At 35.7% G+C, this 26,343-nt stretch overlaps 1 protein-coding gene across 1 annotated transcript in view; it reads left to right on the top strand.

The window, feature by feature from the left end:
• Window positions 1-26,343, top strand: part of LOC112691588 (sodium- and chloride-dependent GABA transporter 1) — a 112,276-nt gene that overhangs the window by 3,800 nt on the left and 82,133 nt on the right. Inside the window, exon 2 of the mRNA XM_025565889.1 lies at window positions 23,852-24,134. Within this exon, the coding sequence (XP_025421674.1) occupies window positions 23,852-24,134 (283 nt within the window). The remainder of the gene's footprint in view (window positions 1-23,851; window positions 24,135-26,343) is intronic.

The raw sequence follows: 26,343 nt of genomic DNA, 5'->3' as shown, positions 1-26,343 counted from the left end.
TTTAAAGTAGGCTTGGTTAACAATGTGCGTTAATATGTGTTAAAAAAAATTATAAAATATATACAATTTTAAATCATTGATTTGGAAGTCAACTAGTTATCACTTAGGTTAGGTTACGATGTACTATATATAACCACTGTACAAAATACAAATAATAAAATGTAATAAATACAATTTAAAACCACTGATTTAAAAATTTAAAGCAAACTTTCTTTAAATATTCAATTCTCGAAATCTTCTCATTAATGTATTCACTCATACAATTTTCAGAGTATTTGTTATTTCATTCCTGTTTGCTAGTAATTTGCTAGTCTCTAGTCTATTATATTTCTATATTTCAACTCAGGGGTCGGCAACTCGCGGCCCACGGGCCGCATGTGGCCCGCAAAGCAATTTTTTATAGCCCGCACTAAGGTGGTTAATTTTTGTGTTTTATTTTTGTTCAATAAAATTTTTCATACAATTTTCAATACTATTCAATTTTTTTTTTTATAAATAAAATGTAATCTAATCGTTAATAGTTGATGTTGATTCTATATAGTTGTATAGTCAGTTTAATCTATACAATTATTATTATTATTTAATCGGAGTCGAAGATAATGATGGCTGCACTATTCAGTCATAGGATAAATTAAATATACTTAAATATACTTAAATATAATTAAATATATATTTAAAAATTAAAATTTTAAATATATTTAATCTATGTATTTAATACATATGTATCTAATATAATCTATGGTCATAGTTACTTTGCGTTTATAGCAATTAGTATTACACCGTGATTACGCCCGTACATGTGACTATTTGCGTTTATGATAGTTTAATTTTACAAATAAATCCAAATATTATGGCGACTAAAAAAAGAAAAATTTGTAATGAACATTGTTTTTTTAATAATTCTTGGGTTGATTTATACTTTTTCGTCGAAAACAAAGGTAAGCCTTTATGTTTAATTTGTCAAAATATTAAATTTTTTCTTAAAATGTTTTTTTAATGTGGCCCTTGATAAACATTTGAAAAAAAATATGATCCGCGTGGTTCAAAAGGTACCGACCCTTGCTCTATCTTATTGATATTATAATTGTGTCTATATGTTATACATATAGCTTTTAAAATTTTGTTTTTTGCTCTCTGTGCCTTGGCCTGCTAGACTTTAATTCTTAATAGTGTAGGTAAATTGTGATAAAAATTAAAATCGTCACTATTTTACCTGTACACAAACGGGAACCAATTCGGTTACTTCCAGGCGGTCACCAAGAATGTCTTAAGCGAACAACAATGACAACTGTTCGTCTTAAAAAAATATGAAATGCTAATAAATACTGAATCATAGAATAGATTTTTATCAAAATAATTGCAAAAAAAAAATTTTTAAAAATATAAAATTATGAACAAGCAAAATTTATCTAACATGTGACAAAATATGTTGACATTGGATTAAATAAAAATAATTTTTTCAAAAATTCATAAGTTGACCTAGAAAATACCCGTGTTTGGTACGTAAAAAAAAAAAGAAAAGAAAACGATAATAACACTTTTCATTGAATTAGAAATTTCACTTAAAAAACGATTTATTTTTTTTAATACTATTATTAAACCAATCAGTAAATTACTCACGAAACACAAATGAAATCGATACAACACCGTTGAGTGATTTGGGTAAACGTTGGTTTTTGTTCTAATAGAAAATTCTGTTGTACTAGTGTAATATTCATTGAATGTTCATGTTATTCATTAATAAATGTTTTTTTTTAGATTTTTTTATTCAACTTTATGTTATCCGTTAAAAAAATCGAATTTTTGCCTACTCATTCAGCCCCGTGATCTTCATGAAGTAGATATTTGATCAGGAACTCGTAACGCGTGTGCGCGAAGACTGTCCGAAAACGACTTTCAACTAATAATCTAATCAACTATTATTCCGCTAGATAGCGCAACCAATACAGAAACCCGAAAAACCGTCCTAGTGCGTGGGTAGGGGCACTAGTATTGACACATTAGCATGGTGGTCGTCAGCAAGGTGGCTTGTAGGGCCATGAATATAGGGCCTCAGAGACTAATTAATCTAGGTCTTACTCTCATGAGGTACTAAACTCTTGCCATTGACATCCAGTGTCATCTTTTAAAATGTGTATACCAAAGAGATAATGTAATCGCAGTCATAGATATTCCATAGACTAAATGAAAATAATTATTTACAGCCTATGGGACTTTCTTAAAAATGTTATTTGTAGATTAATATTGCAGACACCATGACTGAGACGTAACGAACTTGGTCAGGCTCCGGGCCTTTTTTGAAGCCTAGGCCCCTGGGTTACAGCTTCAACTGCTCCCCCCCCCCTCTCGTCGGGCCTGGCAGCTTGTAAGCACTAACTACCGGGGTTGTGTCCCGGTGTAAAAACATTTTTTCATGTACATTTTGGTTAAATAAACTAAAATGAAATAAGATATACCAGTATGTCTAAAAACATATTGATTTACGTTTTAGCGTTTAAGTAGTTTTAATGTGCTACGAGGGAAGCCAGACAATTTTTTTCGGGGTAGAGGGGGTGGTTTAAATTATACCGTTTCTGGCAAATGCCATCGTGACTACCGACCAGTGCCGACTGCGGAGGATGCAAAGGATCTTGCGCACCGGTCCTCATTCGCTGCGTGGAAATACGATTTAAGATCGAAGAATATGATTAAACGTTGAATGTCAATAATTACGATTGGTTTATACGGCGGGGTTTTTTTTTTCAATCAGAAACGTTTTATTTCATTGAAAAAATGATCGTTTTAAACCGGAAGTGTAAAATATTTCCCGAGCGTGGTCAGTTACGATATGCGGTCTGCCCGAACAAGATCCGGACGTGATTGTCAAAAATGTTTTAACGGACGGGTGACATTTTCCACGGCCCAATACTAAACTAGAAATGAAATTTTCCAAGAACGGGTTTTCGTTCTCGATAGCTCAACGTGTTCCATAATCTACCGCGTACAATGATGGTACAAAAGTCGATTCTAAGTGGATCCGGCATTAGATTAAAAAAAAAAACCAAAAATATTAAGAATTCACCTGATTTAATTATTACCAACAATTTTATTTATAAATTTTGAGCTTGAATTAAAGAAAACATTTGAGTGCCCTCCCCCCCCCCTTAAAAGTAAGTTTAAATACTTTCTACGATCGACAGAACAACGATATGATTATTGTAACCGATTTTCGATTGGCGTCGTGACGATACCGTCCGAATACTTTCGTTGTTGCACAGTCAATGGTAACGTAGACACTCAAAAATAAATAAATGTTTCTCTAGTACGTCTATTTATTTTCGTTTCTTCTCTGCGATTTCACGCGTAAACGGCAGGTGCGATTCTTAAAGTCGTAATTGCACACGTATCGCCGCCCGGAAATAGGCGTATGAATTAGTCATATTATTTGCATAGTAATTAGGTTGGTGTACCAATTAGTACACGTATACGACGACCGAACACGCGTATCTACATGGTTACGAGTTGTTGAACCGCGAGCACAATGCAGCTGCCGACAAACTTCGCACGCGGTACTTGCCGTGCAAACAGTGATACCGTTATCGTAAAAACGTTGTACCGTTGGCGTCAAAATATTCAAATCCTATGTCCAACAACTCTCCTTCCTCCTATTTCGACCATCAGAGTTTTCGTGCACCGAAACCGTCGTTTATTCTGCCCGGTGACCACGGCGCACTCGCCGAATTTTCCTTCCTCTCACGAATCACCGAAAACGTTCCCGTCGTATATTATCACGCCGTCGATGCAACATCGTAAGACCAAACACCTTTTCGAACCCTTAAAAACGATGCGTTATCGTTGACTGGCATACGAAAAAATCCCGTTTCACTGTACCATTGTCTTATAGATCAACGGAACATACGATACACTCGGGATGGACGTGTTGTGCTGAACATTATATGTCCGATAGTGGGTGATCCTATGCTTATTCCAAATTATTATCAATCGATTTTCCAAGTATTTTTTTTTTTTTTTTTTTGTTTGTTTATGTGACTAATATGATGACAATTTTAACCAGCGCATTGATTGTCATTTTTTTTATTTGACTCTTTTTCTTATTGGTCCCGAATAGTAAAATATATGTTGATGTTAAGCATGATTTCCGGAGAACGATAAAAAAAAACTTAGAATTATTTAATATTCTCGACATTTCACATGATTAAATAAATATGTTGCAAAACGGGAAGCCATCTACTCTTCGGAATATAATATTGCAGTCTAGCGATTCCCAAATTTTTTCAGTTGCGGAGCCTTTTTTTACGCAACATTTTCTCGCGGAACCCCAAGAAATAGTTATTGTTAAGTTTTATTTGCACGAGTTCCGTGAAGTATATTACACATAACATGTATCTATGTAGGAGAAAACTCAAAACGAGATAAAGAATATTCTTTATTGGAGTTTGATTATAGTTCGTATACGTATTGATGACTAAAAGTTGTTATATTATTACGTTTTTAATGATAAAACGTGCCCTTGAAAAATAATTGTGAGGCCCTAAGGGGTTTCGCAGTTTGGGACCCGCGGCCGAAGCACGTTCACCTAATGATACGTCCTAATCTAAATAATATTATAATGATAGCAGTGTGGAATAAAAAGTGCTACTTTTATTGTTAACATTTTTAAAACTGTTAAAATTGTTATACCAAATGTTCTTGTTTCGTGCTTGTTATCATACTATCAACACTGTACAACTTTGTAAATCGCAGTGCGGCGTTAATAAAGTTAAGTAAATATTTTTATGAAAAAATAATCTGCTAAAAGTAAACTAATCCGTTGTTCGAAATGTAACTTTGAATCAATGATTGTACTTCATTCGAAATCGTACGTATTAATTCGTGTTTGTTTGATCGCGGTAATTTTACGCTTTTTCGAATTTGTTATCGCCCGTTCACTATTGCAGTAATGATTTGTAATTGAGCTGAACAACGTTGGGTACATGATTTCCCGTGTTTAACGTAAAGACTCTACCTGATCACCATTAGTCGTGAAGTGCGTGGGCGTAACTAAAAATATTTATTCGAAAGTACTTAACACGGCGCTGGTGACTGGCGATCTGAGCGCACACGAGTGGACCGTGTTGACTGCGCGTACGTTCGTCCGGGGAATCAGCGGTCGACTGGCCGCGTAAGAACATAACAATGTAATAACGAGAGTGAACATTTCAATAAAATCGTGTGTCCCTTGTTCTTTTTCTCTTCGATTCATTTATTCCGTAAACGTTTTTCAACACGTTGACGATTTGTGGTACGTCAATTATTCCGTAAGATTTCTGAAACACGTAAACGATTATATACAATAGTCGTACGCTTATCTTCGATACTTCACTTTTATCTATGTGCTACATCGCGTAATACACGAATTTTTTTAATTTTTTTTTTTATTTTTTTTTTTTGCTTACGTTGAAGTACTAAATATGAAAAAAAAATTGAAAAAAAAATGTTAAATTGTCTAGACTTTTGTGAAATATTTTATCAAAACACGGTCGAATCGATACGTAAAAATTGCAGATTTCGAACACTGCTACAGATAGTCGACGTTCGTCGGTTTGTACCGTCGTGTTGCCCGAAGTTTTTCCCGCGTATCATAAACGCTGATCGCATAACGCGACGTTTGCAATTTTAATGGAAATGAAAAAATAAAAAAAATAATAAAACCTTATTAAACATCCGCCTGCGTGCGTTAACCTCTCGACCGAGGTTAGTAAACTAGACGTATCACGCACCAAGGCCGAACGCATTACTGTGATCCACCGCGCTAACCGTTTACCCGTAAAATAGAATACGCGATGAGTGATCGTTGAAGCAACAAAATGAACGACGACGGGTTGCATTCGCGTTTCGTTTTTCCGGAGGCGGGACGATCCTGAACGGAGGACAACGTGTGTTCGAAGCGTCGCCGACCGCTCAAGTCTTTCGTCCATATCAGTTCACCCTCGACATAACAGTACGCAGCCCAAGTTCAGCGGACATAGAAACATGTATAACATATAACATTAAACATATAACTGTAAACACGACCTACGGGGATCGGGCAAAGCTTCCATGGAGCCGCATATTCCTGTTTCACGTGTATCCTGCAAGTCTTCAGCGTTACACCTCCAAAGTGATGATTCGCAGTGCCACCAGTGTTCAGCCTGCGTTTATAATTATAATAATGTGTACCGTCGACTCCATGTTCTTGTTGCAAGTCAATGTTTTTATGTAAGGACATTTTTCGTGTTGCCCTACAATCAAACAAATAAAAAGAAACCCTATCATGAGATTGAGATGATCGCGGTTAGGTGAAGGTAAATTAAGATTGAATACGTAAAAGCTGGAATGATTAAGATGAACGGAAATCTATCAAATCTATCTAGTCAAAAATGGAGAATCGGACATTGTGGCGTAGCGTATTTTACCATATTAGATGATGATTAAATCATTACGAAATAAATTGACCGTATACAACTTTGTTAGATTCATAGTGATCTTGAAAAGGACTTCTAGACCAGACGAAGAATCCTAGAGAAAATTACAGCGAAAGAGAAGGTCCACGGCTGGAAACGGTGGTCTTATATAACCATGTTCACTAAACGCATACAAATTAATTCAATAAAATAAAATTGTCTCGATCGTCAGCCGCAGAATATTATGCTATATATCAGGGATGGCCAACCCACGACCGCGGGCCACATGTGGCCCACCTTGGAATGTTTACGGCCTGTGAGATTATCAAACATTTACAAAAAAAAATAATGTTTTTGTCCCAATAGAATATTTTGGAATGCCCGCACAACGCGGAAGCCGTATTATTAACATCATAATTGCAACAAACTGATTCATCAACAAAATCTTTGTTCTCGAGTATTGTCGATGAACCATTTTATTCTATGTTAGTAGACATAAAAACAGTGTATAACGTTCGATCACATACGTTTCCGCATCGACGATTTAAAGAGTTCTCGAATGAATTACATTCAGAATACGGTTATAAAAACAATACTAATTTATTCTGATTATTTTTCAAATAATTAATACATCAAAACTTATTTTATAATAATAATTAATTCTGTTTAAAATGTTTGCTCCAAATTTATTTGTATTGGAGCAAAATACAAATATAATTTTATATGTGGCCCGCGAGTTCATAATGTATTTCCAAAGTGGCCACAAGATCATTTGGGTTGGCTACCCCTGCTATATACTTATACTATTGATGATAACAATATAGATTTCAGTTATAGTATGTATAATGCATAAGTAGCATGAAATGGCCAAAAAAGAATTTGCATTTTCGTGCAGATAAATCCGTTGCATAAATAAATCCATTAAATTCGTTCACGTTGAATGTAGTGCATTGTACTGTTTATAATTTTTAAACAATAATACAATGACGTTTTATTGGAAACCAGTTTTTTCCATATACAAGAAGAGTAGTAAGTTTAGTTATATCTAGATAGATTTAAAATCTCTAAATACGATGTCCTTCCAACATTTGTATACAAAGTGTTCATGCAGTGTAAACCTTAAAAAAAAAAAATAAGTGCGCAACTAATTTTATCAACATTTGCTACAAAATATGTGCACATCGATGTATTTCTTTGTGTTTACTCTGCTCGTATTCGTTTATGTTGACCGGTAACAGTACAAACTCGCACCGTAGACTATCTTGTTTCAAATGTCCCGAGTATATTCCATGCTTGTGAAATTTAACATCATTGTGTACATAGCATTTAAGTATTACGTTAGCATAATTTTTAGCACTTTTCAGTACTTCCCTCTCCCCCTATATCAGTGTACGTTAGAAGTGACTACCCCCACCTCTCATATCTTACGTCAACGATTTTCATGGACCCCCTCCCCTAAGTTATTTTATTCTTATTAATGATATTAATTTCTGGATTTCTTAATAAACATTTATATTTTATTTCTATAATATAAAACATAAATACATCTTCCAATTCAGTTGTTTGCCATGATATAAATAACGTAAAGATGGATAAGAGGCAATATGTGTGCAGGTTACCCACTTCATATACATTTTTGTTCTTCGTCAAAAATGAGTTCAATGCACCACTGTAGTGGGGCCATAATGGCGAGTAGGTGAGAGGACCTTGCTTAGTTCGGCGGCAATCTACGTTAACTTGCCAACTCTTATATCGTCCAGTAGATGGCATGTCTTCGATGCTGTCAGTAATTTATTGATTCTTTATTTTTTCGCGCGTTATTTTTAATGTTGATAGATATGATGCGGACGTCAGATTTGAGAGCCAGTCCCTTCCCCCGCTAGATTTATCGAACCTGGTACGATGACTTAATACTTCCAGCAGAATTCTACTATTTTAAACTATAAGATTATAACAGACAAATAGCGATCAGATGTTAGTACACAGTTGGTGTGCATACCGAAACCGAGTTTTAGTTCGAGAACGATTTATTGACTTCGATGAACTTAATTAGAAACGTGCGTAAGGGATAACAATATTTGGTATTGTCGGTACGATTAAGCGAAACGAGTGGGTCAACTATAATACAAAGATTATTACGATAACACAAGATATTGTGTTATCCAACACGTGTCGTGGTTAGTTATACGCTAAAGTTAAGTATTTTCAGACGAAACCGTAAGAACGATCGAATCTGTGCAGCAAGTGCACCGCACACAACGCATTCACTCTATGTTAGGTGATTTGCTTAAAACTTGTAAGATTGTGCGTGCGCGTGCGCGTGGGCGTCTGGTTTGCACATCGTTCCGGGTCATAAATTCAAATACTGGTCCGAGTGCCGAGTCTCCGGTACATCGTCGATGTAGTGCGGCGAGTTAACGGTTCTTAAAACGTAAACCAATGAATCACAACATTAGTTTTCAACAATACAATTTAATTACACAATATAGAAGATCGCATTATATCGCTCCAGTCGGACGCGTCCAAACTGTACTGTGAAATTAGCGCGCCTACTTGTGTTATAATGTTACAATATGTGGTTAGCGTTCAAAATATAATACTAAACCGTTTTAATACCTTAGAAAAATTGACTCCCACTGTGCAATGGAATATTTCGTTCCTACAACATTATTTTAAAACCATTACCTTAATAAAAATAAAAAAATACAAAAAATAATAATATCCATTTATCGAGAATCGATCTTTGTAACTATCAATTATACGATACAATGCAGTTAATCATAGTTAATCTAATCACCCTACACACTAACCTATTTACCTACCTAATAGTTGTCATACGGTATTGAATATGAAGACATTTAAACATAAATTCTCGATATAAAATTATAGAAAATCGTAATATTTTGTTGAACTCCGTTAAAATTATTTTGTACCAAAATTGATAACAAATTTTCAAATATTGTTTATTACTTTGTTTTATGACTAGGGTTAGAAATTTGTAGCGTTTGTATTTTATTTTCATAAAATTCCAGATTATGGCTTATCGAAAAGAAATTAAATTCATAGACTATAGAGTTCAAGTAAAAAAAAAAAAAATTGTTGCATTTGCTTAAAATGATCTTGAATAAATGTATATATATAATGTAGGTTTTTAATGCATAATTTTACTAACCTTATTTACGTATTTATTGAAAAATAATGTTCTACACTAAGAGTCTGATTCATGAAATTATTTATATTTCATCTGATAAATTTTGTTTGTGATTTTTTTTTTAATTAAACTTAATTCCCACCAAAATTTAAAAGAATTTTGAAATACCAAGTACATATTTTTTTTTAACATAAATTTTGATAATTCTCTTGACTATGAGTACGAAACGACTCATCAGTTCTTAAAAGAGAATTAATTTCCAAATATGGCATTCTATGTATGTTAAAGTATTATATAACCATAAGTTACAACCAAAATAAACGTTGCGCCATTTCACATTAAGTAAAACGCTTTTTCTTGGGTACAACACATACAAAACGACTAATTTCAAATTTCAAATACAATTTCCTTAAAATATAAGCTCTATATCTAATAACTAGCGGTGTCTAGAGTAGAGCTCTTAATACACGTGAATTCACGGAATTCACGTGTCACGTGTAAAATTCAAAATAAAAACGTATATCCTTAACTTAATACTGTACTAATAATATTTTATTTAAACTTCAAGTGTATAACATAAAATTACTAATTTTCATCATTATAAAAATGGATTTATACTTGGATAAACACGTATTTCACGTGTACACGTGAATTTCGTGACACGTGTTTTAAGAAATTTAGTCTAGAGAGGGAAATTGATCGCGAAAACAGTCCTGGGTTTTTCTATAAATATATCTTTCTTTTATTTTTAAAAATTAAATATTGTTCTTAATTTAGTTACATTATAATATTGCTTCAAGGTTAAGTTACTTATCGACGAATAAAACTTTATTTTTATGAAACGGTTATGGAACATCGCACTAATGTTAATTGGTGATGTTTTTTTGTGATCTAAATTCAACATCACGTTGACGTTGTATTACATGCAATGCACAGTGAGCTAGTACCTTATATTTTTTCTTTTCTTTACCTCGTGTCTGCTGATATTCGTTTTATTTTTTCAACATCTTACAATCGTTTTAATAATGTTGAACGTCGTATTATCGCCGGACTGCCAGACCGATTAAATTAGCCGGTATGATAGAGCGTTATTTTATTATTATTCTCGCCCGTCAAAAATAACGAGCGCAATCTCTTTGATCAATACGATAGAATGTAACAGAAACATAGCCGACGGACGCGAATTATTTTTAACGTTTCCGTGGAACAAATTCTACACGATTCAGCAACCCCATCTCTCGATACCGAATCTCGGTCCGACACGTACGAATTTCTCGGGCAACCACCTAGAAAAAGAATTTCCAGTTCAATTTAAAGAGAAAAATTCATTAGTTCACTGAAATTAATAGTTAATAGTAGAGTTAATAATGAGTTAAACCAGTGACGGATTTAACGGTCGTTTAGTCGGCGAATGCTGATGGGGCTAACCCTTTCTAAATTAAGGCCAAAACAATTATAGTTAATTTCGAATATAGATATTTATAAATTTATAAATTTGAAATATTGTTAACATTGATTATAGAAATTCTATATAATTTCCGAGTATGAACACTATAAGAATATATGAAAAATGATTTATTATCAGTTTCGCTGCATCACATTCGTTCTAATGTACTGTTTTCCATTTTCATATCGCGGAAACGTGGGTATAGCGAGCAGCTTTGTAGAACGGGTCTCAAAATGTTAGTGATATATTAATTACGAGGCCTCTCTTTTGGATTTACCGACTTTATTTGAACCTTTAAATCCACCCAGTGGCGGACGCAGGGGGGGGGGGTTAAGGGGTTGTACCTCTCCCAAAATTTTCTCCGATATTTAGGTTAAAATTTACAAATTTTACGAGTTTGAAATTTGAAGAGCTATTGAATACCTAGTTATCATTGATTATAGAATAGTCTATTCTATTATCAATGCTATTATTTAAGTCAAAATATATTAAGGATTTGCGTAATTTTGTTGATTGTAAAGTGTGTTATATTTTTACCTTGACCCCTCCCCCATCCCGAAAAAAAATCCTGTGTGCGCCACTGAATCCGCCACTGAGTTAAACATACCTTCTGTAAAAATGTCCATATTTCAGTTAAAAAAAAAAAATTTCAACTTTCGTACATGCACATCGCACAGATCGTTAAACGTGAAAGACGGAACAATGCGCGGTATAGACCGTTGGTTGACATTTCTGTGTTTTTATCCTAATTTTATTGGCTTGATAAGTTTTAAAAGTTTTTCGTAATACGAAAATACTGTTCAATTAGGTAATCAGTTTTATTAATTTGATATATCAAACAGTACAATTATCGTACTTTTAAAAATAGGTTTTTGCAAGCTATTTACAACACGGACCACTTTACGCTGCCTCTGGTCCTTCGACGTGTGATTTGGCGAAAAAAATGAATAATAAAATAAAACCGTCCGCGAACCCTTGACCCGGATCGTACCGACTCTGTACTTGTTGCCGATTCTTCCCCCTACGCGGCCGCACGCGCCTCGCCGAGGCCGTCGAAAACTGTAACGACTCCGCGCACTCGTTATTGCATTATTACGTACGGTTGCGAATCGAATGGAAGTGGAAAAGAAAAATTTAATTAAACCTCTTGGAAACAATTGCGGTTCATTCCCTCGTAACGCGTACTTACAGTACGCTTGTGCTCGTGTTATACATTTTATTATTTTTGTTATTATTGTCGTTGTCGGCCACTTCGGTCGGTTTTATTTTTTTTTTGTCCATATTATTATTTCAAAACATTTTTTTTCCCCGCTCGTAACGCGAGTGCACGCGATGACCTAGTCTCCGCCGCCGTCGCCGAACGGACGAACGAGAACAATGGAACACGAAAGAAATATTTAAGGAAATCCGTGGGAAATCGTGCGCGCCGCGGAGACAAACAGCGCTAACACGTAATATCCACGTGTTTGCATCGCAGGCGAACGCAATCATACGTTGTAGTGATATTATTATTATTATTATTATTATTACGACGATAGTTTTACGACAGGACACGAATGCATGCTTGCGTTTTTGCGCGCGTAATTTCGTTGTTTTAAAAAAATTACCTTTCCCGGCTACGGCGGCTTCAATATCGTGTTACACCGAGTATATTGTAACGTAGTTGCAAGTTCGCGTTTACCACGCGCGCGCGCGCGCCCACCTCAATTATTATTATTGCCATCATCATCGTATGTCTCGTGGCATTGAGCAAGGTTGTCGGCATTATAACTGTTCATGCCGGAATACGTTTATATTAACAAGAGAACGCGATGTGTGCGTTGGCGAATGTGACCTCATAAGTGTAATCGCAGAACACGTTGTGGCATACTCTGGACGCGATCGAGTCATCACCATAAAACGTTTTCCGATTGTGGGTGGAGGGGATGTAGAACGGTATTCCCGTGTACACGGTATAACATGTACGGTCGCAAACCGCGCTCTTGGTACAGTAATTATCGTCCGTAAAACAACACCCGAGGGTTCGGGATTTTATAGAGACATAATAACACGCGTGCATCGTAAAGGCGCGTCCACACTACGCCGATATATGTCAGCTTGATGTATTGCCACTGTCTTTCTTTGATCCGGACCGACACTTATCGGGTTCGGCCTGGCAAGCCAGTTGGCAAAACTTTGCCAAATGGCACGTGCCAACAAAAAGTTCACATCACTCTTGGAAATGCCACTTGGAAAAGCCACAACATAGCATAGTGTGGACACGCCTTAATATGCAAATCTCTTTACAATAGTCAGAGCCGTACCGAGTCATTTTGTATCCTTATCAGATCCGGCTCAAGTTTTTAAATAAACATAGGCGAAATTTAGTTTTTTCCGCCCCTTACGTGTAAATATTTTATAAAATATTTTTTTTTATACATAAAAATTGTCTAGGAAAAATGCCACCCTAGGCGTGGGCCTATGTCACCTACCCCTTGAGCCGGGCCTAATCCTGAAGCGATGCACCCCCTAGGTTGCAAGGTTGTCACACTCACAAATTTTGATATATATAATATGATTCTGAAAAATTGTAATTTGGTTTCTAGAAAAACATTTCATGAAATAACATTTCTTAAGATAAGTTAATTATTTAATATTTTGGCACCCACCAGGTTTAGGCGTCCAAGGCAAGTGTCTCGTTCACCTCACCCTAGTTACGGCTCTGACAACAGTAACGGACGAAAGATCACTGCACAGAGTGTAAAATCGTAGTGTTCGTTAAAACGCGAAATCCGGACGCGCCTTGATGAAGACGACGATCGCGTTCTGATCGGATCGTACCACGTGTTATCGTGAAGCGTCTGATCTAGTGGAGTCTTGGAGGACGTGACTAGAAGTTGTGCGCAAAAAAAAAAAAAAGCTTATGAAACAATGCATAATCGAGATTCTTTAACAGTACATATTATGTTAAAATTCATTAAAGAATAGTCTCAATTCATAGCGTTTTTATAAATTTACCACTTTCAAATCGTTCCAGTCCAAAGTCCTCCGCGCTATAACCAAAGCACCCTTCTACGTATCAAATCATACATTACATAACGACCTAACCATCTCTCCTGCCAACGATGTAGCTAAGACCTTCTACAGGCGTTTTAATTTCAACCTACAAAACCATAAAAATCCTTTAATCAAAGAACTTGCGTCTATAAATATACCCGGAAACCCACAAAAAAGGTTGAAAAGGCGGTGGTGAAGGGACCTATTAGTCTAGACCAATCTAACTCCTTTTGTTCTTCTCTCTATATCTACCTTTGCTATTTCCACTTATCTTTCCTTATGATATTTTCTAACATTGTTTAACACTTTTTTGTTTTTTCTCATATTTAACTGTAAAAGTGCCTTCACTGGAAGGTATCTTTAATCCGTCCTTCACGCCATAGTTATGTATTTCATCAATTTCACTTATTGTTCAAATTTATGTAACAGATTGTGGAAATATAAATAGAGTAATAAAAAAAAAAAAAACTTTCAAATCGGTCCGATAGGATATCTTATTTAGTTTTATCTCGCTTACACTGGTATGTATGCCGACTAGCAACATTTTCAGCTAATCGGGAACCCAATTCCTGTCTCACTAACATAGACCAATCCGGTCGGCTAACTAGTTCTCAGCTTTCGGAATGCAAATCGTAGTCGACCTTTAGATAAGAACACATTTTACCAAACATTTCCGCGTTTAGTCAGGTCTTCTGCGTTTCGCCTTTTTCCGAGATATCGATATTTTAATGCGGAAGAAGATAGTTTTAAAGTGTCCGCATCCAATGTTTAACAACGGGTTCATACGGGACGATATAAAATTAATAGAATATACGCCTGAACGCATAATTTCAAACGTATTATTAGCGCGACACCGTTGTTATCCTAATTACGATTCATTTTATTCGAGAAAAATCTATCGACTCGCGAACAAAAAACCCCCCAACTACTCGTACGACAGCAAAGGTATTTAAATCGGTACTGCGATTTGCAACGCGTAATTATGTTTCGTAAAAAAAAAAACTCCGCTCTTGTTGTGATGGAATCGCGATATCGAATCATATTTTCATCGAAATGTAGCGCGCGGATTATAATGTTAATGCGCACGCACTTGAAGGTTTTCGGTCATGACGGGTTGCTGTGCATTGTGCACAATCTTTTTACGACATTCGTATTAATGTGTACAACACGACAAGATTATGTACGTATCATTTAGTACGATTCGCACGGATGGTTTTAGCATCGTTTCCACCCCCTTCCACCACCCAACGAGGCAGAAGACTGCGTACGCGCTAATCGAATCCTACACGGTTAATCTGTTTAAACGGTTTTCTTTTTTTATAGGGAAACCACACGGCATTATTATTTTCGAACCACCAAATCTTGTCGACGAATTAACGTACATTACAATCGAACGTTTTAGACTATTATTGTTTAACGTTACACATTGTAATGCATACAAATCTGGTGCACGAGAGCAAAGCTATTTGATCAAAACCATTGTAACGGCTGTACGTGCACATCGTTGCATTGTTGCCGCGTATCCATTGTTGCGCAGCTCTGTTTTCGACGCTCAATATTGATAGTTTTATCGTCCGTTATGAAGCGGAACAAAAAGTACATTGTGGCTCACCGAATGCGATGGGGTGAGAGCGAAGAGCAACTATGTTGTAAACGTATAAACGAAAATTACGCATACGTGTTAAGTCTGACGGACGGACGATCGGATGACGGTAGAACGGGCGCATGTGAATTCCACCTGAAAAAAAATTGTTAATTAATAATCATATCCTACACACAACTTACGAGTATTAGTTTATTTAGAAAATTTAAAATTATCTAATACTAAAAGTATATTTCCACGTTCTGATTCTATAAATTGAGCCATTATAGTGTATAAGCGTACACGTGTAACACTCTAGGATGTGTACTGAACACGATTTCTAGTATTTTTATCTGATATTTCCAATTATTAGATCCACAATATGTGGCAAAGCTGATAACATATGATATGATTGAGGATTGACAAATCCTAATCTGCATTTTTTTTTTTTTTGGGCAGAATCTACTTATACCTTTTTTACTTGGATATTTTCTCGGGTGGAATCTACAATACCCTGGTAGAACATGTACGATACGTATTTCGTGTTGGTGAATATTTTTTTAATTTTTTTTTTTTTTTATTCAAATCAAACCTTCGAACTATTTCGAAAAATCGCAGTCGTCATTTTTTCGACGTGTTCGAAACGCGCGCGTTTCGATGGCTTAAAAATTATAATTAACGCCGCACATTTTACCACGCGTTGACAGTTGGCACATGTAAATTGTGTTCTGTTTCGAAATGGTTATTATTTATGAAACACGATAAATGATATATTTATACGTGTGTACGTAATTCAAATAATTCGCCCGACGATCGATTAGTTCACCGATTGGTTTGATATTTTAAGAGGATGCAGTTATCGTCGTACTATCGTTTACAAGTGCAATAATAGAGTATTTTTCGGAAATCGTATTTCAATAAGGGCCGAAACGGTTTTGGACACTGGGATGGACGTGTAAACGTTTTTTTTCGCTCTTTCGTTACTTCAGCTAGGAAGTACTTTGTTTTGTTGATTTCAGTGATAATCGATTGAGATTCAAATGAATATGGTTTAAATAATAAATAGTCATAATTGGGCCGTAACTGGAAAAAAAATTTCGGGGGAGGGTCTAACATTATTATTTAATACAATTTATAGTTAATAAACTATATTCACCACTAAAATGTTTCTACTTTTGAAAATTTCGGGAGGGGGGGAGAGTCCGGACACCTGGACCCCCCAGTTGCGGCCTTGTACGTAGGTGCACTCTTTTCAATCAAAAATCATTAATTTTAATTCTCGACATCGATATGGAGCGATTGCCCTTTAATCTGAAATGTAGTGAAACGTTTTCCGGGCGAGGTTGGGTAGTTCCATCACAGTAATATTGCACAGCGGTGTCGCGTTCCCGTGAATCTCGTATTACCGTGTTTCAATCAATTCGCAACCCCATCGTGTTTAGCGCAAAACACATCATACCACAGTCGAAAACGATAATCCTATGAAATTGTTGTGCAACGATGTGTAATCGCGTCTGAAGCGCGAGGGATAAACGTCGCTCGGAAACGTATTTTGTATGTACATCACGGGTACGTCCAAAAATGCCTTTAGGCCTATCCTTTCATACCGAATATTTTATTATTTCAAATTATAATTTATAATTAAATAAATAATAAATCAATATAAAAATGCATAATAAATAAAATAAATAATTAAATTTATTAAAGTGAATTTTAGACAGGGTAAATTGCCCCAGTTGCCACCAAAATTAAGCAACTGGGATTGATTTTAGAGTACAGTAAAACATCTCCATGCCGGACCCCATGCAATGCTTTATAAAATAAAATAAATGTTATTGTTTTCAACGATAATCACGAATAAACATAAAAACACGTATAATTTTATATTATTATTTAAAGATAAAAATTTACAATTTTCAGCCCTCATAAGCGGCCTCATGAAATAGTCCATAATAGTTTTCTAACTTCGGATCCACCCCAAGTTGTAAGCTCTCACCCTGTTCGTCGTCCGCGATCGCGGTTACAGCGTGACGCGGACCATTACAGTACGTTCGAACGCATCGCAGTGTTTGTCGATCCGAAACCCAATACACCTATTATTCAAGACGCGTGTGCGCACTCGGACGCCTCCGATGACGTGGCGGTGCTGTGCTACTGTTTTCGTCATTCGTATTCACATTGCAACGGCGCAACATAATAATAATAATAATAATAATAATGGTATTTTATTACGATCTGAATACGATCCAACTGCGCATTAATTCGTCCTTAAAAGTTATCTCGTGACAACGCGTTCATTCCCGTCGCGTCGAATCAGTTCCCCGCCCATCGTCCATCCATCCTACGAGAGTATACGGTACCCAATTGTTATTCTTGTACAAAAAAAAAAAAAAAGAAAAAAAATCGAGTTATGGAAGAATTGCATTTTATCGTGCAACACGCGAAGAATTTATTTTTGATTTTATTTATTTATGTACTTAAACTATATCCTGAACATATTCAGATGATTAACGTACATCTTTAAATCAAAACTTTTTAAGAGTATTCTGTTGTCGAAATTTAAAAATTATATTTTGGATCGCACTGTTTTTTGAAGAAATTTGTTCTATATTATTTTGCCGAGGGATTGTTATCTGTTGAGTTTGAGCACAGATCATATTTCGACCGTGCGGTTGTTGGCTAACACATTCGCGTAGGTATTGCCCGCGTAGAATATCTAATAATCGAATGCCTAAGCAAGAGCAGTTCAAGGCGTTTCCGCACCGTCATCGCTATCCAACCATTTTCTTATCACTTCAACGCGTGATGCTATTCCAGGAAATTTTCGATAATCCGACACGAATGACTTTGAGTCGGCGAAATTCGAACGGTCGAGGAGAACATTTATCCCATGGATTCTGTACTAAACGCAGGTGCCGCCGAAACATTTATCGGAGTTGTCGAAAATGCAACTTACAGATGTTCCGACGTGTTGCGAACTTTCGATCGCTCCATAGTACACACCATAATACTATTGGTGGCAATCTACGAAATGTATTTTTGTTCTTCGTCGCAGTACACAGTTCGCATCTTCAGTGCATCACGTTCGAGAGCGACTGTTGTACAGTTTGTTTTTGAAATTAAATTTTTCCCATGATTAGGTACCTGGGTTATTATTCATGATATCGATAATATAGACCGTTGACTGTCGTAATCAGGGGCGGACTTGGACTAAAAATTTCAACGGGACTCAGAATTTGAGTAGACATATATATATTATATATAACCTATCTATTTTTTACATACGAAAAAGTATGCTAAAAAAAAAAAACACTTTATACATATAAAACTTATAATATAAAAAAACTTATTATATAATATAATATATTTTCATACATTTACACGGCCTTTATAGACCATAAGAAAAATATTTGAATAGCATAAATGTTTATGAATTGGAACTTTTATGTCGAATAAAGTGTATGTACTATGTGTACCTATGTATTATGTATATGTACTTTATGTATTATGCATTAAGTGTATGCACATAATGTATGACATCCGTGACGAAACCCAAAATGCATCTTAAAATGCTAAAAAATGCACTACAACGTTAATCCCACGCGCTCGTCGTGCACCGTGGTGGTGTAATGGAGCGCTGCGCTTTCGGGTTGTCGACGGTGCGCGCGCGAGCAATAACATAATCGGGTCAGTAGGTGCTTCAAAATCGTATCGCGTTTGTGCAATTAAAATTAGCCGAAACGAGTTTTTTTCTTTCTTGCCCGCACGTATATTAATTAATCGTGCACAGAAACAGAAAGAAAAAGGAAAAAAATAACATTCGGCCAAATCATTACGAAACCATTTCATTATGTACGGCCGTAGATGTAAGCGTGCATACGTTTTTTTTGTACACCGACATATCGTGTGTGCTCTTAAAAAATAACTCTGCTCTGCTATTGTGTTGCAGGCGACCGTTCTCATTTCCGCTTTGAAAATAATCCTCGTCTTCGAAGTGTTCCAAATCCATATGAAGTATTCTCGAAGGCAATAAATTCTTATACATTAACTTCGCACTACCCTTGAGACGAGACAAAAACGGGTCGAACACGGTCGGATTTATAGCGCGTTAGCGTTACAGCCGTTAAGCGTCACGCACACACGAGGCGAGTGGAGGACAATAAGAAATACGCGAAAGATAAACGCACTGAACTCGTAAATAAATATGTATCGGTGGCTATACAGCCCAGGGCTATCAAATGCAATACTATATCGTTGTAGGGAAAATGGCGTTGCGCAGAAGTCATTTAGAAATATTAATAATTTGTATGCGAGACGCGTTGATCGCGTCCGGACCGTGCAGGTCCGGTGTTGGTGAATTGCGGCCCAAACCCTAAATAACGTACGAGTTGCGGCACGGGTTTATGAGAGGTGCGTACGAGTTGTGGGCCCATACAATAATCTATATACTACATATATAATATATACTATACATAGTACATGTATATAAACATCACAATATAGATTTATTAATACTACGTATTTTCTAATGTTGTCGTATTTTATTAATATTTGTCATTTCAAGAATATAAATAAAAAAAAATATTCGTAAATTAATAATACCGTATAGTTATTTCATTTTTTAGCTATTGTTTTGGTTAAAATAATAATAATAATAAAAAGAAAATGTGTGAAAAATAAGCTAATAAATATAATAATATCTTGCGTTTCTAGAATATAATATATTATTACAATAGATAATACAATAAAACGATCTATATTATCTTAATTATATTATATAAAGATATAATTTGCCATACGTATCGAACAATTCGTTTATCACTAAATGTATAGCCAACACCGCATCGTACATATAGTTACTAGCCAATAGGTACATAGGTAATGATAATTATTCGGGCCGCAACTCACCTATAGCTAAAATATTGTCGGGCCGCAACTAACCTATGGCTAAAATATTATCGGCCGCAATTCACCAGTCTCCAACACCGGAAACGACACGCCGGGCAGCAACTCACCCACACCCGCACGGTCGCGCGTTAGGGGGTGGTCCTCTCCGGGAGATCTTTCGCGTTTTCAAGGTGTTTCGTAAGAACGTAAACAATAACCTAACCACGAGCCCGAACGGTGTCACGGTGCATTAAATCGTATTGTTGTTATTATTAGTTATCGCGGTCAACTGAGCGGACGTCGATTTTGTCGTTGCAGTGCGATATTGTTTACAGCACAACGTGTACAACGTGTATTGTCAGTGATTTTTTCCTCCTATGTATCTTCCCGTGCAACGAAATAGTGTTGAGTGTATTGCGAGTACGTAACGTGTATATACCGGATGATCGGAAATCCGTATGAAACGATGCATTGTATTCGTTTAAACAACTCTGCTCGGGTACGAATTAAGTCCCGGTAAAATATTTTAAAACGAATCCGAGTCTCTGATATTTTTACGTTGCCGTGAAACTTACGAGTACAACAATAATAAAAATTTTAAATGAAAACCATTCACCTTGTACTAGGGATGCATTGGTAAAAAATGTCATGGGTGTACGCCATTTTCTACAAATAAAAACCAATTAACCAATTTATACCAAGAAAGATTTAACTTGGAAACTCTATAGTAAAAATGTATCATCATAATACTTTCCAAAAAGTTTGAATTGATAAATATCTTTTGACAGTTTTGGATCTTGTATCGTCTGCACATCAGTGATGTATAAGCCTTGATTTAATATACGTTTCAGGACTCCAATGATTGCAATGGAGGTCCATTTAGTTTGACAAACATCAAATGAGAAATATGTTTAATGGTTAATCTATTTCTAATCATTACATAATAAGCTAAAAAACTGAAACCCCTTTCGTATTCAGCAGTAGAACAACGTTTACTATTTATCAGGTACTGACCCGCCCGTATACCAATAACATAATACTTTATTTTGCGTATATGCATTTATTTGCAACATTTGCTATGGTTATACAACGTATACTACTGTCGTATACCCTCCAACACATCACTGCCTTGTACGGACTTATGGCTTGATAATGTACGTGCGTCTTGCATAAACATATGACGTTAGTACATATAGGATTCACTATGCCACACGCGACTTTAATCGTTCTGTATGTCTTGTCTTAATACGTATATATTTGTATATACTTGTCCAGCCATACATTCAGCAAGTGGTTTGGAGGGTAGATGCTATACTATTATTTTAACGTGGTGTGTTTTGAGATTTTGATGCATTTGAAAATTATGAATATTATTTTATACTTGTTGAATGTTTGAATAGCATAAAATACGCTGAAAATCGATATTGCGCGTCCATGAGTGTCAAAATCTTGACTATGGATATTGATTAAACGCTACCGCAAAATTTATTTGCGCTACCACGTGAATCTAAACACTCGTTAGTACGACCGAATCGCGATTCAGAAATGGGAAAGAAAAAGTTCGATTTATCGGAAATACTAGATGAAGTTAACAAACGGAATTCGAGTTATCACGACTCGATTTAAGTTAATTTCACTTATGATTGATATTAGATTTATATAAATAAAGACATTTGTATTACTTGATAATAAAAATAAAAGTCTGTATCGGAAAATTAAATTAAAAACTATATCGTTGATTGAAAAATAAAATAAAACTATTAAATGAAATCGAAAACGTAACAAGTATTGGCAGCAAAAATATTGTGTACGATATACTCGTACGTAAAAAGTATCAAGTTTATTTTTAAAAAGGTGAATTTCGACGACTAAATCTGTACGCATTAAACACAACCAAACATCACACCACCCAGGTATAGTCGAATGTTATCGTTGGTATTAAAATAGCACATATTCTATCTCCAAGACGAATCATGCGAAAACCAAAAAGGAAAATTACAAAAAAAAAAAGAAAAACCGCAATAATATTCTCACGAGTACTTCAATATGTACAATATTATTACTGCAGTGTTTAGTAACGTTTGCGCTGATGATGTACTATGGCACGTATCCGTGTGGTGTGTTATGAATATAATTATAAAATCAATATAACGTGTAATCAAGTATGAAATTAAAACGTTGAATAAAATAACAAACGCCGTTGTGAAAAAATAACAATAATACAGCGTCTGCGCTGTGTTGTACAACAATCGGAATTTTTTCTCGCCGGCGCGCGTAAACGAGAATGATATTCAACTCAAAACGTTTGCGGGGTGAGCGCGTCGTGTGTGTGCGTTACGACGACTTGTCCTAAGAAACCGGTTGGTATCGCGAAGAAAATGACAGACATATAATAATAATAATAATACGTTCGTTTCGACATGGAGAAATGAGTTTGAACTATTACCACTTCGCGTACATTTATTTTGTCGGTTAATGTTCGTGTTTTAAAGCTTTTTTTAAATGCTTGTTGCGTTGTCGAAAACAATGGAAACACTTGTACGACAAGGAGATACAGGGTGGTCCATCGTGTTTTCCCGACAAAAATATTGCTTATTATTTTATTTTTTTGCACCTACTTTTCACAGTAGATTAGTTAATATCAAATTCGTATTTCTATCCTCTTACCACCTTAGAGAATTAACTTTTGGATTTTTCGTGTCTATAAAATTGCAAAACAGCTTTTTTATGACATAACGATTCCAAAGTATTGCAATTGAATGTCTAACAATTGGTTTCATATAGCTTATTCGAATTCGACAATAATCGGAACCCGTATACTTTAAAGCATTATGTTAATTACAATAAATTCGTATGAATTTATTATCATGTTCATCTCTTCCTGGTCGCCACGATGGGTTTGGTCGCATTACGCATTCGTGTGGCCTCAGCTGTGTCTTGTGATTGTGACGAATCAATGCCGGTACACCTATTGTGATGTAGTTACTGTTGTTGAAAATGTAATGCTTTATCGCAACAGACATTATAAACGTACCCCGCGCATTAGGTTTTCTTTCTTATCGACATTTACGTTAGCCAATATTATTTGATTTCTGATCACGATACACACAGATAATGGCAATAACCAATAATAGTTATTTTCTGTACCGGTTCAAAGGGATGGATATAACGGTTTTTGTTGTCACCCATGGAAAAATGTCGAAAAACAATAATTCGTATTTTCGGAGATATTCTACCATCAGTGAGTGATTCGGGTGAGGGATGAAGGTTTGGGTCGGGAGCACCGTATATAGCTCAATACTGTAGCTATGATATCGTTTTCTCAGCTCGACGTGAAACCATGTGGCCGTCATCGGCGATCGACGACGGCGGCAGCCCGCCAGAGGACGACCCGGAAAACTACAATTATTTCGAACCCTCGCTGTTCGACGAGCCATGCGGTGCCCAGCCAGAACCGCGATCACCGGCTGACGACGTTCACGCGGCCTTCTTGGCCGCCAACCTGTTGCTGCTCTACGCGAACTTGGCCAGGCTTTCGACGATCAACGACGCGCGTCCTCCGCTTCCGTCAGCGGTCCACGACGACCGTGACCACGAAGATGACAACGAGTGAGTTGGTTTTTTTTTATTCCCCACGCCCCTTACACTTAACGTTGAATTTTGTACCCCCGATTCAGGTGTGTGTGTGTGTGTGTATGTGTGTGCGTGCATGGACGGAACTAAGAGGTGGAAGATGGGGATTTATCCCTGGTCGTAAAATTTTAGAGGGTGTAATTTTTTTAATTATTAACAACTAATTTGATATTTTTTTAATTCTTTTAAATACTTTTATTAGGTTAAAATAACTCAATAAGTGTGATTGTACATTAATTATTAGAAAAAAAATTCTCGAGAAGAGTATTTGATCTACGATAGGGTGTGATTTTAACATTTTCCCCGAGCGTAAAAATTCCTAGTTCCACCTTTGTGCGTGTGCGTGTCGTGCACTTGTCACGTCCTTCCAGTTTGTGCCATGGTGAATTAATGCCGTTTTGTCCGCGCGGTCGTTATAACAAGCGGATGCGCGAATCGTTAGAGGAACCGACGGAGGGTAAACGGCGACGTGCGCGATTCGTAAACCGGAACGTTTGCGATGCGCAAATTTTCCACGAGTATACACCGGGACGTACATACATTGCGCGGTATACGGTATAAAAGAATGCGTGACTTGATATGATAATAATTAAAATATCAAACATTTCTACGCATCACATATTCACCAAGGCCTTAGAGGGTTAGATTAGATTACGTTTGTTTCGTAACAAATGTATGTACTACGGGTAAAAAGTTATGCGTCCAATTTGTTCGGGGAAAATGTTAATTTATTCTTGACCGGTATAGGGCTTATAGTATACGGATGAAATCTGATTAAATTTGTAACTAGAGTATTTTGTTTCTGTAACTCGTGAAAATAATACAATTCACCGGTATAATTATAACTTTCCGAGGACTTTTTTTTTTCTAGATACTTTTTTTCCCGACAATCTATTGTGTACAGGGTGCGTGTTCGTGTTTGTGTCAGACATATTTTCACCCGGGTTCGCCATGCAACTTACACTTTGGTACTCTGTATAACTTGTATATATACACATAACCGCAGTCTCGTACCTGTACGTGTACAGTGATAGTTACTCGTGGCGAGATACTTCTTCGTTTCCGTACACAATACATGTGTATCATATATACACTTATGAAATAAGGTATTACGTTATAATGAGTTGATTTACTTTATATTTATATTTTATATATAATATATTTGATACAACTGTTGTCGGACGCAATTTTTAAAAAATGGTAAATTGCCTACAAATAACGGTAAGGCTACTACTAGAGTTGTAGTTTTGAGCAGTAACGGACCCATAGGGGGGGGGGGATAAACTTCAGGTTATTATATTAACACTTATAAGAATATAATAGTCAAATATCAAACGTTTGCACAATGATTAGAATATGGGTGTAAATTTAACAATACAATGCAAACGAATTAAATTGAACGACTCGAAAGTTAATTTTTCTACTATGATAATGCTAAAACTCTGGTTATGAAATGAAATGAGAAAAGAGTTTTGTTTGATTAGCTCTGTTAAATGTTCACAATGACGATATAAATCACGTCTGCTAAGCCATCGATTATTTTGTAAATAACAAAAATAAACGGCTAAACTTAATTTTATGATTTTGAAACATTCTTGTTCACGTATATAATATGGAGAAAAATATAAATAAAAGTGACCTCGTTGAATTATTATTTTATTATTTATTCAATTTATATGAGCTATGTACGCAGTATATTCATTATTTTAATATTAATTAATTAATTTTTTTTGTTATAAAAGTCTGTAAAATTAGTGTGTTTTTGAAGTATAAATAATCTGTTTAAGTATAAAGACAAGTACTTATGTCGATTTGAAATAATCGATGGAAAACAACAATTATTATTAGGTTATAATGGCGTATGAAAGGGGAGTTTTGAATTTAACCCTCTCTCCGTTGAAAAAATCCTAGTTAGTAAATAAATAGGTAATCATAAAAATAAATATTACCTAAGTATATCAATTCTTCCATAAATAATCTTTACTTACCCCTTTATCCTATTGAATGAGACTCGATTTGATATTGGATAAATTTGAATAACCCTTGACCTTAATTGATTTCTGCATCGCTATATATATTCTAATATTTTTCTTTATCGACGTGTACAACAAATAAGTTGAGAAAATAAGTCGACTTACCCAGCATACACGCGCATAGTTGCGTTAGTTGCGCTATTACAGTGGAG

This window comes from Sipha flava, unplaced genomic scaffold (genome assembly GCF_003268045.1).
Source record: "Sipha flava isolate LNK unplaced genomic scaffold, YSA_version1 115_pilon_pilon, whole genome shotgun sequence".
NCBI lineage: Eukaryota > Metazoa > Arthropoda > Insecta > Hemiptera > Aphididae > Sipha > Sipha flava.
The sequence above is the reverse complement of the archived record's forward strand: the minus strand, read 5'-3'. Positions and strand labels throughout refer to the sequence as shown.